At 38.8% G+C, this 19,799-nt stretch overlaps 2 protein-coding genes across 3 annotated transcripts in view; one reads left to right on the plus strand and one right to left on the minus strand.

Annotated features, from left to right (window-relative positions):
* The window catches only part of LOC132877956 (tripartite motif-containing protein 16-like), a 471,908-nt gene that overhangs the window by 37,139 nt on the left and 414,970 nt on the right, over positions 1–19,799 (plus strand). The gene's annotated exons all lie outside the window — the stretch shown is intronic.
* On the minus strand, positions 7,710–12,896 carry LOC132878649 (stonustoxin subunit beta-like). The gene has a single exon (XM_060913681.1). It carries the CDS (start codon positions 10,903–10,905, stop codon positions 10,342–10,344), a length of 564 nt encoding a protein of 187 aa, XP_060769664.1. The 5' UTR covers positions 10,906–12,896; the 3' UTR covers positions 7,710–10,341.

Genomic DNA, 19,799 nt, shown 5'->3' on the forward strand with positions numbered 1-19,799 from the left:
GTGAAAGAAAATCTAATAACAAAGGAATTAGAAATGTTTTAAAATGGAAGCTATTCCCTGATTTAAAAAAATAAAAGTAAGAATAACTGACGATGGAGGAACGCACACTATAGTTATCTTAGACGGCCAATTTCACCCACAGTGAAATAAATTCAGTTTAAAATACTGAACAATATTTATCCAGCTGCTGAAACTCTCAGGAAAAGGTTGAATTTGCTTCTGTCTGAAAATGAGTTCAGCACAGAAACTCCATCACTGGGGGAAACTTTATTCTCCTGTGCTCTTATCTTTTATTCTGCAAAGCTTTGATTGTAATATTTGAATAAAAATCCCAAACTCACAGATAAACCTGGATTTATAAGGTTCTATCTGCGGGCCAATCATCATCCAGGCTGAATATGGGATGAACACGACATCGGCAGCCTGAACCGATCATGTACTGGATGTTCTAATGGAGTTTAAATATTGTTCAATGTTTTACAATCAAATCTCAGGGTTTAGAAACAACTTCAGATTTGAAAAAGTGAATGTGGATTTTACATCTTAGAACACAAGCAGAAAAATCAAATTCATTCCAAAAGTGATGTTTTATTTTTATATAGTGTGACCTGAACAGGTTTAAAATGTTGTTCTGTTCTGGCTTTATTACTGTTTATTAGTTATTTAATGAGACGCTGCTTAATATGAAACAAACAGAACTTTATAATGCGAAGGTCATGAGATCATTTTCTTTTTAAATTTGACGAGTTTCTTGTCTGACAGTTAATTTTTAACATTTCCTTTTTAATTATTTTAAATTATTCATCTGTTTTAATTTAAATATTAAAATGAGTGTTTTTGTGCAGCTGGATTGTGTTCTAGTGAAACAGACGACTGAGCAGCAACGTGGCAACGTGCAGGAATTTTACAGAAAACACGACACACTTTTATTCTGGATCACACAATCTCAGTGTAGAACCATAAAACCAGTAGAACCCAAACCCAGCGTATAGAGTCTGAGTGAATGTGGTGTGGACTCTGTGGAGGAGCTTCATCGTGCCAGAGACGCTGTAGAAGGACAGAGTTCCTGCACTGTGATCCACATACACTCCTATTCTGGAGGGGGATGGAACTCTGAGATCAGTCCCAATGCTGTTGTGCCAGAAGGAGAGAGAAGAAGAAAAACACCGCAGACTCCAGGACTGATTGTTGCCTCCAAACGCATACTCAATACCCCGTCCTTTCCTGCTGATGTCTTTATATGAGACTGATATTGACACACCATCACCGCTCCACTCCACCTCCCAGTAACAGCGTCCACACACACTCTCCTTACACAACACCTGCTTCCAGGAATCAAATCTCTCTGGATGATCAGAGTAACGCTGCTCTCTCTCACTCCATCTCACCGCTCTGTTCTTCTCAGACAGAATGAGGTTATAATTTGCTGTGTTGGGATCCTACGGAAGCGTATTAGGGCCACTTGGAGAAAATATTTTTTTCTAAATTCCGAGATTAAAAGTCGGAAATTTCAAGAAAAAACTCGAAATTCCGAGATTAAAAGTCGAAATCTTCGAGATTAAAAGTCGAAATTTTCGAGGAAAAAAGTCGAAATTTTCGAGATTAAAAGTCGAAATCTTCGAGAAAAAAAGTCGAAATTATGACATACAAAGAACGCATGCTCTAACTGCTGCCATGGCAACGAATGCCCACCGGAAAGGGAAGTCGTGGAAAGTGGCTGCTAACCGGCCTGGTCCTGAACATGTGAACTTAGCGACGTTGACTCTGAATGCAAGACACAAGGGATGCAGTTGAAAGGTAAGATTATCATTCTGTTCTGTTTGATGTTCCATTGCGGATATGGTTCAGGGTACGTAATATCAATTAGGATCAGAAGTGACACTTACTACCATGCAGGCTGCATGCTACAACCACAAGGCGTACTGCTAGTTTAGAAACCTGGACATGACACGACCCTTAGTAGCCGATCATGTCCGAGTGCTAAACGTTTGTGCGTACAGTGAAACGACACAGTTGGTGTCCGTATAATGACTGCAGAAACCCATTTCATCTAGCTAGTATTGCTAATATTATGCTAACGCCACTACAGTAGGCCTGAGCCTCGTCTGTAGAGCAGAAGGGTTTCCAGGTCACCTCTAATATTTCAATCTAGAGACATCAAACATATAATTTGCCTCGGCAGGCTAGATGAATAATTCCACTTGTACCTACCTGAAGTGTCATGAGTCCAGGAGTTAAATTCCTATTAAACGTTTTCTGGTGAGATTAGCCCACTGAATTGTTTTCGTTTTGGATTAATTGGCTATGAAAGTAGTTTGATCAAGGAAGATAACGTTAGCCTAAATTTGGGCTCAGCATGGGATGACTTTTGATGTTATCAGGGAAGCCTGTGGGGATAAGATGGAACAGGCATATCTGTCCATACAATGTGATAGTAAAATATTGTGATTTCTACAGAAAGTATCATATGTGAACGTTCTGTTATGACTTTTCTCAGTTTAACGCACTGATTTTCATATTTTCCTGTATGAAGTAGTGTTATCACACATGAAAATTAAATACATGATGTCAGAAGCACTTTGCAAATATTATCTGGTGCTACTCAAATTCTTCAGTGTTATAATTTAATGCACTTGATCTGAGAATTTGTTACACATGGCATTACACAATAGTGCCTCGGCCTAAAAAACCGTCCCATCCCTAGCCCAGGGCCCCTACTACTGGGTCCTGGATAATGAATCCCACTTTGCCTCCCACTTCAACACCCCTGCTCCTGGTTTGTTTGTATTGTGCCCACCCCCTCTCCCACCCAAATGAAACCATTTCAACCACTCCATCTTAAATAATCAGGATACTGTTACTGAAACCTGTAATACAGAATTTATATACTGAATATTATGTCTGATCTCTAGGAAGAAGTTGATGGGGTTGTATCGACTTGGAATGACCACAGAGTCCATCAAGTCCACAACTGTCATTCACCTCATGGAGTCTCTCCATATTACATGCAGTCCCTCAGCTGTACGGAGGCAGAGACTATTTGCAGAATGTGGACCTGGAGAAAGTTGAAGTCTGCCTTGAAGAGTGTATGTTCAAAGACTTTCCATGTGATGAGGATGTTTCACATTTGTGTGGACCTAATGTCAGAGCATAATCTGTCATTAACAAATGTGTTTGAAACAGTTAACCTGTATCTCACACTCAGACAGCTGATAAACAATGATCTTGGTGTAAATCATTAATTTTATTGGACGCGGTCTTGTCACCTGTTGTAAGATGAGATAGTACTGTATTCAAGCATCCCGTAACATCCACAACAAGATACACATGATGTCAAGGTTGCCATGGTCGTGGACACCTCAACAGGCACAGGCCATTTCCGAGATGTCTTTTTGTTTTTTCCTTTGCCCATTTTATTCACAATTTGAAATATTGCAGTTTAACTGATTGCCAATTAAAATGTTTTTTTTTACTTGTAATACCTGCTTTAAAAGATGTAGCTTCTTATTTTCACATCAAATGTATTAGCAGTCAAGTTTTGTTCTACCATTCAACATTTGCAAATATGAATAAAAATGCAAAATCCTAACAAGTTTTAACTGAATTATTTATTCAGATATTTAAAAGATCACAATACAAAGAATGCAAAACTATATAATTTCATTGGAACTGTAATGCCACCTTAAAATCTTTACAGATGGAAGCCTTCAAAAGTAAGATTTTTTTTTTGTAAACAGCAACTGTATAGAGTAAAACAGTGGTTGCCATGAGAAATGTAAACAAGTAGTCATACATTGGTAATTCCGACTAAAATCCATGACATCTCATCTGAAATTATTTATAAAGATAACTGGAATTTTCTGCTGATAATAACTCTTCCCAGACACACAAAACAACAACAGTAGTCCTAATCCATTATTAGAAGGCATTTTGTTGTCCTTAAAGCACACAACAGGTATTCACAATTCCCTGCAGCATACCACTTAAAGTTCATGCCACTTAAAGTGTGTAAAGTAAACTCAAAATACAAAAAAAAAAAGTGGTCAACAAGGCGGTGACACTAACATCTAGTGAATGCTGCTGAAAGTCAGTTAACTCACAGTCAAAATCATCAAGCTTCCCGTCTGCATTTCTTCCACCTGGAAAAAACAACTGCACAGCTTTATCAATCAAGTCTGATTTTTTACTTTCCTTCTGAACACTCATTTTTCTGGTTCCACCTCCTTTTTTGGTTCGTACCTGCACAAATTCCCCTTTCCTAAAATGCAACCATGCCAATTCAATTTTTCTCTCATTCTTCTGAGCATTTCTTGCTGTGGTTTGACACTCACTCTCAGACACGCGATCAGCTTTTTTCCCTGCAATCTTTGCTTTAAGCCGCTCAAAGACCTTTGACTTGTGACTTCTGGGTTCTTTTTCCTTCCGTCTGCAGTATCCAAAAACAGCCAGTCGGTCACCATAGGAAGGCAGATATTCCCTTAGCTGGTCATCTGTCATTAGGTTTATGATGCTGGAATCAATCTACAATAAATATATACATTATGAATTCTCAGATCAAGTGCATTAAATTATAACACTGAAGAATTTGAGTAGCACCAGATAATATTTGCAAAGTGCTTCTGACATCATGTATTTAATTTTCATGTGTGATAACACTACTTCATACAGGAAAATATGAAAATCAGTGCGTTAAACTGAGAAAAGTCATAACAGAACGTTCACATATGATACTTTCTGTAGAAATCACAATATTTTACTATCACATTGTATGGACAGATATGCCTGTTCCATCTTATCCCCACAGGCTTCCCTGATAACATCAAAAGTCATCCCATGCTGAGCCCAAATTTAGGCTAACGTTATCTTCCTTGATCAAACTACTTTCATAGCCAATTAATCCAAAACGAAAACAATTCAGTGGGCTAATCTCACCAGAAAACGTTTAATAGGAATTTAACTCCTGGACTCATGACACTTCAGGTAGGTACAAGTGGAATTATTCATCTAGCCTGCCGAGGCAAATTATATGTTTGATGTCTCTAGATTGAAATATTAGAGGTGACCTGGAAACCCTTCTGCTCTACAGACGAGGCTCAGGCCTACTGTAGTGGCGTTAGCATAATATTAGCAATACTAGCTAGATGAAATGGGTTTCTGCAGTCATTATACGGACACCAACTGTGTCGTTTCACTGTACGCACAAACGTTTAGCACTCGGACATGATCGGCTACTAAGGGTCGTGTCATGTCCAGGTTTCTAAACTAGCAGTACGCCTTGTGGTTGTAGCATGCAGCCTGCATGGTAGTAAGTGTCACTTCTGATCCTAATTGATATTACGTACCCTTAACCATATCCGCAATGCAATGTAACATCAAACAGAACAGAATGATAATCCTACCTTTCAACTGCATCCCTTGTGTCTTGCATTCAGAGTCAACGGCGCTAAGTTCACATGTTCAGGACCAGGCCGGTTGGCAGCCACTTTCCACAACTTCCCTTTCTGGTTGCCATGGCAGCAGTTAGAGCATGCGTTCTTTGTATGTCATAATTTTGACTTTTTTTCTCGAAAATTTCGACTTTTAATCTCGAAAATTTCAACTTTTTTCTCAAAGATTTCGACTTTTAATCTCGAAAATTTCGACTTTTTTATCTCGAAAATTTCGACTTTTTTTCTCGAAAATTTCGACTTTTTTTCTCGAAAATTCCGACTTTTAATCTCGGAATTTCTAGTTTTTTTCTTGAAATTTCCGACTTTTAATCTCGGAATTTAGAAAAAAATATTTTCTCCAAGTGGCCCTAATACGCTTCCGTAGACGAGAGTTTTGCCCTAAAGAGCTGCTTTTTCTTTCATCCAGTGCGCATGCCCAGTTCACAAGCATCATGGGAACTGGAGTTCTCATAATTTTGAAAACTTCGTATTCATCATTTATAAGATCTAGACATGAAACTGCATTAATAGCTGCACTATTAATTATTAAAACGCATTAATAGTCTTGTAGAGTGCTCGCGGACCTGTTCAGAGATCAACTCGCAGACCACTCGTGACTTTCCTGATAACTTTCCAGTTACAAGTTTCGGACTATCAACACACAAGGAATATAAAATAAAATGCAGATGATCTACTCACCAAACGCTGAAACTAATTGATTAAGAAGCAGATTTTTCCTCTGATGATGTTAAGGGAAGAGGATCTCTTCTCTTGGATTTCTAACAGTGATGAGATTCACAAACGATTCGGATCTTCTTCGGGACGAAACATAAATGACTCGATCGAGCGAATCGATACAGACGCATCAACGGCATTTGTTGAGTTCATGCACACGTAATGGGTTGAGGAAAGTTCATACTTTAATTTCATGCAGCATGAAAGAGTGATTATTGTTTACAATTTGAAAACAGGAATACAAATAAGGTTTCCGTAGTTTCTGAGTCAAGAACAAGAGTGAATCAAGTAAATTGATTCACACGCATGCGAGTTTGTTCTAAAGAATCAATTCAGTAAAACTTTCGTTGAGATTAAAATGCACACCCATGTCAACTTATACAGAATGTCCGTATTTTATACGGATTTGATTCAATAAACATAGTATACGGGCGTACAAATAAAGTTATACGGATTCTTTTTAACAAAAAAAAAAAACACTTCAATATTTATTTAGAGCTATAATCAATTCCCACGATGATAAAAGAGCACATAACATTTACACTTTGTGTTTTTTTTGTCAAACATTGAAGCTTGTATTCATTCTTAAAGTTTATTATTATTAATATTGAATAAAAAGTACCTGGGATATATTATTGTTAATTATCATTCAAATTTTAGGTAAATTATTTTAATTTACATCCTCTAAGGATTTTATAAGGGAAATACGGATTTGGAAGTTGGTTATACAGGTTTGATTGACCAAAGGTTTGACATTTATGCACACCAGGAACACAGTTCTGACTGTCCAGAGTACTGATTTATTGTTTCATTATTTTGTGCATATCCAGTAATGCCTTATATAAATGCTAAAACAATTAAAGATACATTAGAGATTGCAAATACCTGAATGAGGATAAATCAAAACTGAGCCGGCCAAATTGTCTAGAATTTGTTTAGAATGCTAAACCACAGCAATTCATCCAATCCCGTGGGTTTTTCAGAATCGGGTCTGAGTACCTCCTTATTACAATACAATTTTCCCCCCATGGTGGCACGAAGGAATCAGTCTCGAGATTAATTATTATTAAGGGTTTAACTCATAAAGCGCGCTCTTCCCGTGACAGCTCATTCACGAGGATAACCATCCCGTAAACAAATTACAAGGATAACCTTCCCAAAGAACATCCCGTAAACAAATTCTACGAGGATCACCAAAATAAAAACATCCCGTAAACAAAAGTCTACGAGGATCACACGAGGATTATCATCGTCCCGTGCCTTTACACGAGGATTACCAATAAAATCGTCCCGCAGACAAAATCTACGAGGATTACCAAATAAAAACAACTTTTTTTTTTTTTTTTCTGATACTACCAACCAGGCAGTCCAACCAATCAAACTAATCAATTAAAAGAGATGCCTTACCTGATTGGAAAGTATCATCCCGGACGAGCCCCCAAATTGTTAGGTTCAACCCAGTTAGAAGGTCAACGTCTCGAGACCACCGCCCTCATGCCACCCAGAGCTCTGGAGGTCAGTCGCAAAGAAAGACAGGAACCCCAATGTAGTTCACATCTTTATTCCCAAGTTCCCCAATTGGACAGGAATATAGAGGGTTATTATATGTGGAGATTATCTGATGAAATGACATCACTGTTTGATATCTATGTGTGTATGTGCATATGGGGGGGGATGTGAGTGAGTGACATCATTTTGATATCTGTGTCTAAGTGTGTGTGTGTGTGTGTGTATATGAGCAGGTCTTAATTACTTCATTGTTCAGACATCTTAAAGGTCATTGCTTACGTACCCCCCTTCAGGTCAGGGCACTATGTACTTAAACACAGATAATATATCTAGTCTACGAAGTCTAGTCAAAGAAAAATACATCAGACATTAATACCAATTTAAACAGCAATAGTTTTAAAGGATCTAAAAGCTAAAAGATGAAAAGCTAAAAATATTAAAATCATAACTCTTAACTCATGAATGTGTGTCTTGTGCTAAGTCAGCAAATTACAACTTGATTTCAGTAATATGTAGTAAGACAATAATAAGCAAAATAAACAATTTTAACAAAGATATGTTATAAATATATGTTATATGTTATAAACAAAATAAGAACAAACTTAAACAAAACAGTCATACGAAAAATAAGAAAAATAAGAATATGTCTGGCAAAGCAAAGAAATGCTACTTCACCGGAGGACAGGATTCAGGATTAAACTCATAAAATCTTTAACATTAGAATCATAAAGTCTTAACAATCCTAAGTTATATTCTGTAATTATAAAACTACATTCAATCCTTGGATATGCAGCTGTGAGTGTGTGTTGGTGTGTCTGACATCATATGTAGACCTCCAGGCACCGTTTAGACACATATCTGATCAATAATACACATTTTATATCAAACATAAACAAAATGTTCCCAAACAATGTCCAGCCGAGACAGAAGGTCATTTTAACTGAATCCTTAATTTTGTCACAAATATATTACTGCCTTCTTGGTCAAGAATAATACTTATATAAACCTAACAAGACCTATAACCTTACTATGCAATGATTATAAATTACTTGCCTTAGTATCTGCTAATCATCTAAAGCGTGGACTTGTAAAACTTGTAGACGAATATCAATCAGCCTTCATGAAGGGAAGATATATTCAAAACCACGTCCGACTGATTCTGGATATGATTGATTACCAATCAATTATTCAATCAGATAGTCTCGTTTTATTTCTAGACTTTTTCAAAGCATTCGACACTGTGGAGCACGATTTTATGTTTATAAAACTCAAAAATCTTGGATTTGGAAAAGGGTTCTGCAAGGTTATTAAAATATTTCACAATGATATTTAGTTATATCTCCCTTAACCCTTTAATGACACCAAAATTTAAGATTTTATGTGGAATCAGACAAGGCTGCCCAATTTAACCAAAATTATTTTATGTCCACAAATGCGAGCGTACTTAACCTTGTGGAATAATAGAACCATTAATAGGAAGACTTTATTTCAACAAGAATGGAATGATGATAAAGTTTTAGATGTTACCGATCTAATGGATGAAAATGGACATTTAATGCAATTTAATTCATTTGTAGAAAAGTTTCATTTAAAATGAGTCTAAAGAGAATTTAATCAAATTTGTAGAGCTATTCCACCTCCCTTAAGGTTCACGATAAAAAATACCCTTGGATATTCAAAGGTGTCGGTCAAACTGCCTGAATTGAAAATCGGTGAAGTGGAAATTGGTGAAAGAAAATCTAATAACAAAGGAATTAGAAATGTTTTAAAATGGAAGCGATTCCCTGATTTAAAAAAAGAAAATAAAAGTAAGAATAACTGATGATGGAGGAACGCTAACAAATACACACTGTAGTTATCTTAGATGGCCAATTTCACCCACAGTGAAAGAAATTCAGTTTAAAATACTGAACAATATTTATCCAGCTGCTGAAACTCTCAGGAAAAGGTTGAATTTGCTTCTGTCTGAAAATGAGTTCAGCACAGAAACTCCATTACTGGGGGAAACTTTATTCTCCTGTGCTCTTATCTTTTATTCTGCAACGCTTTGATTGTAATATTTGGATAAAAATCCCAAACTCACAGATAAACCTGGATTTATAAGGTTCTATCTGCGGGCCAATCATCATCCAGGCTGAATATGGGATGAACACAACATCGGCAGCCTGAACCGATCATGTACTGGATGTTCTAATGGAGTTTAAATATTGTTCAATGTTTTACAATCAAATCTCAGGGTTTAGAAACAACTTCAGATTTGAAAAAGTGAATGTGGATTTTACATCTTAGAACACAAGCAGAAAAATCAAATTCATTCCAAAAGTGATGTTTTATTTTTATATAGTGTGACCTGACCAGGTTTAAAATGTTGTTCTGTTCTGGCTTTATTACTGTTTATTAGTTATTTAATGAGATGCTGCTTAATATGAAACAAACACAGCTTTATAATGTGAAGGTCATGAGATCATTTTCTTTTTAAATTTGACGAGTTTCTTGTCTGACAGTTAATTTTTAACATTTCCTTTTTAATTATTTTAAATTATTCATCTGTTTTAATTTAAATATTAAAATGAGTGTTTTTGTGCAGCTGGATTGTGTTCTAGTGAAACAGACGACTGAGCAACAACGTGGCAACGTGCAGGAATTTTACAGAAAACACTACACACTTTTAATCTGGATCACACAATCTCACTGTAGAACCATAAACCCCAAACCCAGCGTATAGAGGCTGAGTGAATGTGGTGTGGACTCTGTGGAGGAGCTTCATCGTGTCAGAGACGCTGTAGAAGGACAGAGTTCCTGCACTGTGATCCACATACACTCCTATTCTGGAGGCTGATGGAACTCTGAGATCAGTCTTAATGCTGTTGTGCCAGAAAGAGAGAGAAGAAGAACAATCCAGACTCCAGGACTGATTGTTGGATCCAAACTCACACTCATTACCCCGTCCTTTCCTGCTGATGTCTTTATATGAGACTGATATGTCCACACCAGCAGCACGGCTCCACTCCACCTCCCAGTAACAGCGTCCACACACACTCTCCTTACACAACACCTGCTGCCAGTAATCAAATCTCTCTGGATGATCAGAGTAACGCTGCTCTCTCTCACTCCATCTCACCGCTCTGTTCTTCTCAGACAGAATGAGGTGACGATGTACCGTGTTGGGATCCAGAGTCAGATAACAGAAATCTAAAATAAAAGAGAAAAACAAACTGAACAATGTGAACATGAATATCCGCGCTGGGGGCGTGGTCACGAAAACAGCAGTTCGGTTGCAGTGAAAACTTTTCTCTGTAGAACAACCAATCAGAATTCATTCCGTTGCCAAGTAAAACAGTGTTGCCAGATTGGGCGGTTTTGACGTTATTTCGGCGGGTTTATATCAGATGTTTATAAACATTTCGCACGAATGTTCTGTGTGAGAATGCAGCCAGAGACACTTCTACAGCCTTAGAAGGACTTTGATGCAGCGCATTCTATGTACTATCTCCGTCCACTAGTCTACATCCAATCCAATCCATATTAAACACTTCTGTGACCCAATCAGAGATCGCGGGCATCACACGACACAAAGACCTAGTTTACCCAGCACCCCTTAGCTATTTTAAACAACCAAAATTGAGCATTGGCCTAAATTAATCATTAACAATAAACATTTATCTCATTAAGTATTATTTAAACAAAAAAATGTCGATGTAACTCTAAGACTAAGATGAATGTGTGTAATGTAGTGCAGAAACTGAACTCATAAACTAGTAAATAAGAATGACGCAATCCATTCTCCATTTTCTCTTCTCATGTTACATTCAGCCATGCATCGGAGCTTCACTTTTTTTTTAATTGAAGTATATAAAACAGGTACAATCTAACAAATCCACAAAAATCAGGATAACAGATGAAGAAAATACATGGATGTAGACAAAAATAAATTAAGCAGAATAACTAGGCCTATAAAATTAATAAAACAAACAGGATAAATAAATAAAAAATAAATAACCTCAGCAATGCAGATGTTAGATATGCATCGTAGCCTAACATAGCCTCCATAATATTCTGCGTGTGCGCCCCCTACTGGTGCATGTAGGATTCAGAACACAGCAGATGATTGCAGAGTTATAATCTGATTGAACCACACGGAGCCGAGTACCAGACAGCAGATTCTTCACCTCCAGCACTGACGGGCTCATGCTGCTATTTGTTCGATTTACAAATAGCATACTGGACTTTCGCTGCATATTTTTACTTTACAAGATAGGCATCAAGTACATTTTACATTTTGGGCGGTTTTAAGTGCATGTTGGCGGGTTTTGAACATATTTTGGGCTGGAAAATGTCAGCAGTATCTGGCAACCCTGAAGTAAAATTGTAACCTGTCAAAGTTCTCGAGCCCTCGTGCTGTTTTACCGTTAGATCAATCACATATCAGCTTAAACTAGCATTCTAAAACTAGTTAAAGATCCCACAGAAGAGAGCGACTCCCCCTGCCAGCCTCATGGAACGCAGTGTTTAAGGCTCCGGATGGGTTTTATTTCCATTTATGAGGGAAAGGAACATACACCCTCCCGACAGTCAGTGCGCTATTTGCTTGGAAAACACATTTGCAAATTGGTAGAATGAGTTCATCATCACATGCAAGATTTGCAGTTAATCAAATGGATTTCATATTATTATTATTATTATTTTTATTATTATTATTATTCATGAATTACTACAGTTCTGCACTTCAAATGTTAAAAGTCTGGCCTTTGGAGAGATGATGGAGACTCTTTTGGTGGAACACAACGGAGCAAAATATTGTGACCCTCTAATGCTGACCTGAAGTTGGCACCACTGGGGGTTGGCATTGGGTTTTTGTCCCCACCAATGTTAATACCAAACCTACGCCCTTGCCTACATGTTATCTCGTTCTAATTGCTGTGACTTTTATCCAAATGACAGCTGGCAATACGTTGTTACTTTGCACTTTTTGTTGATCTGGGTACTAATCTTTGAGAAACTGAATTGGCAGAATGTTGCCTGTGAAGAAAAGAATGTCTTTTTATTACCCTGTGCCAAGTTAATTTTCACTTCAGTGCAATTTTTAAGAGCCATAAATTGTATTTTATGTATCGTTTTTGTTGTAAGTGGTTTATCGCAATAATTTCTGAGACAATATATCGTCCAACAAAATTTGTGATCATGACAGGCCTAGACGTGTGTGTGTGCGTGCATGTTTGTGTTAGATGTACATTTCAGAAACTCTTCTCTGCTCTGTGGTTCTGGTCGTGAAATGATCTGAACTGCTGCAGCTGTGGAGAGAAAAATAGAAACATGAGTTTGTGTAAAAGATGGAAAGAGTTGAAAGTGATCCAGTCAGTTTATTCATTTTAAATCAGTGTTTTAGTTCAAAGTGTCGGGTGAATAAAGTGTCTGCAGAAAAGAAAGCAGGAGCATCGCTAAGAAATAACACATCACTGTGTTTCTCCAGCAGGAACAGCTCCTCTTACCATGTGGAGGGATTTTGTTGAATTCCTCCTCACAGAACTCCTCGAGTCTCTTTTTCAGATCTGAGAGAGAATTCCTCACTCCATCAAATGAGAGATATTGATGGACAGTGACGCTGGATGTGTGAAAGAATGGTCTTTCCAATGGAGGAGAGCGACGTCCAGAAGCTAAAACCTACAGAAAGCAAATGAAATGTAAAACCCACTTGTGATGTCAGACAGGGACATTTATTGTTCCCTTAATGAGAGGTGTTTTAGAGAGTGTGTGAGGAACAGCTGGCTCTGTAGATCAGACAGTGAGTGTTACCTGGAGGAAATGGATGTGATCGTGTGTGTGTGAAAGCTGCTCCAGCTCAGTGACTCTCCTCTGAAGATCAGCAATCTCCTGCTCCAGTTGCTCCAGGAGTCGTTCAGCTCGACTCAGTTCAGCCTTCTCCTGATCTCTGATCAGCTCCGTCACCTCCCAGCGCTTTTTCTCCATGGAGCTGATCAGCTCAGTAAAGATCCTCTCACTGTCCTCCACTGCTGTCTGTGCACTGAGCTGTTAGGACACACACACACACACACACACACACACACACACACACACACACACACACACACACACAAGATGTAAAGCTCATCCATCATTCCCTCTCTTACTGGGACTGTAAATGACTCGTTGTCCATGTTGTGTGTGTTTCTAGGAGCAGCTCTGTCTCTGCTCACTGCTCACCTTTATAGTGTTCACAGCCTGTTTCAGCTCCTGCACCTTCTTCTGCTTCTCCTGGATTCTCTGCTGGGATTTCATCTGCTCCTCCTTTAACTCACTCTGAGGACAAATAAAATACATTCAGCTTTTTATACAGTACGAGCGAACTGGTTACATATTAATGTCAGTTCAAAGTACATTCATGTTTCACTCTGAAGGTTATGTACTCTGTGTGTGTGTGTGTGTGTGTGTGTGTGTGAGAGAAATGTTCACTAACTGATCTGGGCTGGGTTTCCCGAAAGCCTCTTAAGGCCAAGAGAGTTTTAAATGACCTCTTAAGATCCATCATCAAGCTAACGTGGTTTTCCCGAACAACATCGTAGCACAAGTCGTCCTTTAGTTTGCTCGGAATTTACGAGAGACCCGGAGCACTCGTTCAAAACAAAGAGCGACTCGCTCGCTGCCGAATCCACAGAATGCGCATGCGGCTCTGAGGGACTCTCACTGTCAGCGGGGGAAACTGGGGTTGAATCTGCTGGTGGTGTTCAATTAGTTTTCTTCTACATTGCAAATACATCGAGTTAATTATCAGAGGTGGACAGTAACGAAGTAGCGTAGTAAACTAGACCCACCCGCCTAGCAGCCAAAAATATTTTTGCCTACGAGTGGGTCTAGCCTCGCACCATATCAACAAAACACCCGGGCATCAAATCGTGCCCGCCAATCACAACGCAAGGTTTTTGTTTGGATTCTTTGGGTGGGCTTTTGCAGGAGTGACGACAAGACTGTGCGACGCTGGAGAAAGCACAACAGGAAAGATGGCTACGGCTAGTGAACAGCGCTTGTTTGACTTCGCTTTGGAATCAGTTTTAGAAGAATTAGACTTGGAGTTTTCGTTGAAACATGAGCAGGAAGAGGCTCTCCGCTCATTCCTTTTCAAGAAGGACGTTTTCGCTGTTTTGCCGACCGGCGATGGTAAAAGTCTGATCTACCAGCTGGCTCCGCTCGTAGCCAAAAGGATGGGGCTAGTTTGTGCAGTACGAAGAATTAATAAACAGCTTTGAAACATTACTTTTTGATTGTTTCTTATTTTCGCGTTATTTTAAATTTAAGGGAAATTATTTCACCAAACACCACTAAATAAAAATAAAAACTCTCAAAAACAGTTTAAGCAAACCCTTGAAAAACCCTTGAAAAAAAACGAGTGTATGTTAAGTATGTGGTACAGACTCCAAACATGTGGTCATTATCTCCAAACTTCTTAATATCTAGAACCTGTTTATTAATTAATATGCATTTTGAAAAATTATTTATTTCAAGGTCTCCCCCACTGCTTTCTGTCGCTCTGACTACGTCACAGTCACTGTTGCGCTGATTGGTCAGAGCGTTGGCCTATACGCACAGAGACAGTTTGAAAGACAACGGGTTGTTCCACCCCCACCTTCGGAAATGTCTACGACCGAGACCAGACTAAATATTCACATTTAGTCTGGCTTGCCAGGCTAGTAACGAAGTACATTTACTTGAGTTCTGTACTTAAAGGTCGAGTACGAGATTTTTTTCAGGAGTATTTTTTACCATATTGCTTGAAAACCCATGTTGCAAGCAGTACAATAGAAGGTTTGACCCAAAAACGAAATATTTTAATCCAGTGTACAGTGTAAAATAAAGGAAAAACACCATCAAATCCTATCGAGGTACCACCTCAAAATGATTGGATACTGACACGTCAATCAGACTGAAGCCCGCGACCCTCACCGCCCCACCCCCGCCCCTACCCTTGCGCGTACAGTATGAGCAGGGAACACTACAGCTGAACTTAAGCCATTTCAAAGCAACGGATAGATAGCCTACCATACTAGCCCATTTTATCTAGATACTGGCCTACAATAATTACATAACACTATGGCAGAACAGACGCACACAACTGGTCAAAAAAGAAAATGAAAATCTGTATTCGAAAAGGCAACTGCCAGGAAACTTTATGAAAAAGGACGAGTCAAGACCAGAGTGAATATTGGCGCAGCATTCGACCGCTGGCGGCGACTCAAACAACAAAAAGGACTTCAAACCGATGCAATGGTGGCCCTGTTTCTACTCGATAGGTAAGATAACATTATGTATTTATTACATTTTCAGATAGGACAGTGTTGTCGTGTTAACAAGTGTACACCCTGGCAGCGAGAGCGAGGGGGGTGGAGACGCGGGGGGAGGGGGAGGAGGGGTGGAGACGCGAGAGCATGGCGAGAGCGGGCGTGTTTCTTTTCAAAATATGGCTTGCGGGAACCGTTATTCCAAAATCTCGTACTGCACCTTTAAGTACACTTTTTGAGTATCTGTACTTTACTTGAGTATTTTTTGGAAACTTATGACTTTAACTTCACTACATTTGAAAGACAAATATCGTACTTTTTACTCCACTACATTTCTATCAAGGTCCTCGTTACTCGTTACTATGAAGCAGCTTTGAAAGTAGATGTTTTTTTCTTTTCTTTTCTAAAACGTGATTGGTTTTTCCGCAGGTGACACTGAGACAGTCTATCAGTAATCACTAGGGTCACGTCACGTCCATAAACTGGATAAAATCAAGATCAATGATTTCTCCGCAGCATTATTTAACACGATCAGTTGATGGCAGAATGGAAGGAGGCGGTTCTTCTGGGGAATGCACACACCCACGGTTCTATAGCTAGAACCCATGGTTCAGTTTTCTGAAAGGAATAAAGAGTCGTTTCATTTTAAATGTTTGCTTTGTTTGCCTAAAATGGAGCACATCACAGCCTACAAAAACTCCCCATCCGACCTGCAGAAGCATATTGAGGGATATAAACGTTTTATTCCAAGAGAAAGCTTGCAGTGAAGTTGTCTGTGCTTTAGAGCTTGCGATAACGTTGCAATCGCTACACAGTCTGATTAGTCAAATGGCTTTCTGTGGATTTGCCAAGTTGCCATCGCCTTGTCCACGGCTAATGTTTACACATAGCTAGTTAACTTGGACGCTGTTAGTTAGCATGTAAAAACGGAGTTACACTAACATGAATAACGTTCAGTTTGCTGAAGTCCTTTCAGAAATGTTTTATCATAATCTTGCCAATTAAACAAAAAAGTAGAAATCTTTCTTTTCTCGTAATATTAGCTGCCCAATATGATTTCGAGTTTGAAAAGAGTTTGCTAGCATGTCAGGTGGAGCTTCACTGACATGATTCCACAGGCAGATTCATATGTGCATGAATACATACACTTAACAAACTGCTGGAATTTTTTGTTTTGATGTCAGATGATGGTCTTGCGCCTTTTTTTGTTGTTGTCTTGCTTAAAGCAGAGTTGCTGTTGGGCCGTTATTAAGCTCGAGGTGCGGATCTGGGTTTTAATCAGGTTGGATTGTCCTTTTTATTTTCTGAGCAAGCTGCATTTACAGCTGTTCCACTGTCTTCCTGATTAACACACACATACATGTGTGCACACACTGCCAGAGCCGGGTCAGAACACTACCATGCTGCTTTGTGGCGGTGGGGAGGAGGGTTACAATAAAAAAATGAAAATGACAATGGGTCTTTTTCAGTGTTTCATTGTGTAACATTCTACCAGGCGTTTATTCTACAGGTTCTACAAGTTAGTCAGTAAATCCAGTCAGGTGTTTCAGAGGCATTAGGTTTTGTAAGCGTTGTGGCTATAATACAACAATGCATTGACAGAAAATGTACTTTTAATACTTAAGGATTTTTAAAAGCAAATACTGCAGTACTTTAACTGAAGTAAAAATTTGACTGTCCAACTTTCACTTGTATCGGAGTAACATTTGCCCAGTGGGATCTGTACTTTGACTTAAGTAATGAAGTTGGGTTCTTTGTCCAGCTCTGTTAATTATGAAATAAATATACACAAAACACGATGAATATATTTCAGTATGTTATGGAATTACGTATGGATATCAGAATGTCACATTTATATCACTATATTTTAATCAAATTTAGCTCCATTAGGCGAGTGATTAACTAATTTAGTGTTATAAATGAGACATTTCTGCACCTCTAATGGTGTGTGTGTGTGTGTGTGTGTGTGTGTGTGTGAGAGAGAGAGAGAGAGAGAGAGAGAGAGGTTTTGATGTGTGTGTAGTGTGTACCTACGAAGGTTTAATTAACCTCCTTATATATAAGGTTGATTATATATATTAAACCTCCTTCGGTACACACTACACACAGATCAAAATCTCTCTCTCTCTCTCTCTCTCTCTCTCTGTGCACTTATAAGGGAGAACATGGCCCACTCTGCACTGTGGAGAACAGCTGAAATAATCCTGACTGCATGATCGGGGGGTAACAGTGAAATGAGCGAGCACGGGGAACACATTTACCTCATTATTTAGCTTATTATTTGCTCATTCTTTCATGTGAACATTTGTTCATTTCATTAAAAACACACGTGGAATAAAAAAAATTGCCAAAACCATAAAATAGTTTCATTAATTAATTACCACATTATATATGTAATGCTTCCAGATGATACTATATATTATCTTCTTTTAAACACTTTATATTTCATTAGATTTTGGTTCAAAACGAGCACCATGTGACCTTATCGACTGGATTTAGCAACTACTAATGCCTTCAGCAACGACAGTACGATTGCCTTTAGCAGCTACTAATGCCTATATCGGGGACGCAAACTGCAAAGACGCTCTTCGTCCTGTTGCTCTTTAGACTCCTTCTTACGAGTGAGTTCCGGAAAACCACACACAGAGACAACGTTCGTTCCTTAAGAGAGTCTCTCAACTCTCTCTTTAGGTCTAAAGGGCAACGTTATCAGGAAACCCACCCCGAACCAGATTACGACCATCACTGAAGATAAATTTAACACTCTGTTCACCAGAACACAGACGATTTTAACCAGCTTTTACAGAATCCTTCTGATTGAGACACACATTGAAATTAAAGTTCAAATCATATCACTGACTAAAGCACCTGTTTCTAGATGGGAAACTATAATTAAGATGATTTAATTCTGGAAAGATTTCAGGTTCTCACCTGTTTCTCAGCTCTTTCTGCTGCAACTGAAACAGCGTCATGGTCTTTATGTTTATCCAACATGCACAAAGAGCAAATACATATTTGATCAGTACGACAGTAGATCTTCAGCACTTCATCATGTTCAGAGCAGATCTTCTCTTGGAGTTTTGCTGAGGCTTCAATTAATGTGTGATTTTTCAAAACAGGATCTTCAAGATGAGGTTTCAGATGAGTTTCACAATAAGAAGCCAAACACCTCAGAGAGGACTTGACGGCTTTGTGTTTTCTCCCAGTGCAGAAATCACACTCCACATCTCCAGGTCCAGCGTAACAGCGAGCAGGAGAAGCAGCTTGGACTTCAGTCTTCTTCAGTTTCTCCACCACTTCATCCATCATGTTGTTTCTGCGTAGAACAGGCCTTGTCGTGAAAGTGTCTCTGCACTGAGGACAGCTGTAGACGCCCTTCTGATCCTCCTCATCCCAGCGGCCATTAATACACACCTTACAGAAACTGTGACCACAGGGGATAGCCACCGGATCCTTCAGGAGATCCAGACACACTGGACACATGAACTGGTCCTGAGCTACTGAAATACTGCCCTCGGCCATTTTCCTGAACTCACACACTGAGTGAGAGAGAGAGAGAGAGAGGGGTTAGTTTTGTTTTCTCTGAAATGAGGCGTGACCTCCTGGTCCTGTGTCTGTGAAAGAGAGATAATGCGAGAGGAGGAGCACAAACACAGAGAGATCATGAACACTCCTCTATTAACCATTTCATCTCCCTTCAGTGCAGAAATATAACCCATGTAGCTGCACTGATTAGGATTAATTTCATGAAATACTCACAGAATGGATCTTAATTTTCTGGTCTTTTCCACCTACTGACACCTCAAGCACAACTTTCAGCCTTGTTGATAAATTACAATTGTTTCACTTGAACAGC

The sequence above is a fragment of the Neoarius graeffei genome, chromosome 2 (genome assembly GCF_027579695.1).
Source record: "Neoarius graeffei isolate fNeoGra1 chromosome 2, fNeoGra1.pri, whole genome shotgun sequence".
Taxonomy (NCBI): domain Eukaryota; kingdom Metazoa; phylum Chordata; class Actinopteri; order Siluriformes; family Ariidae; genus Neoarius; species Neoarius graeffei.

Coding starts and splice junctions, on each gene's coding strand:
- LOC132878649 (XM_060913681.1), bottom strand. CDS start 10,905: ATGTTCACATTGTTCAGTTTGTTTTTCTCTTTTATTTTAGATTTCTGT.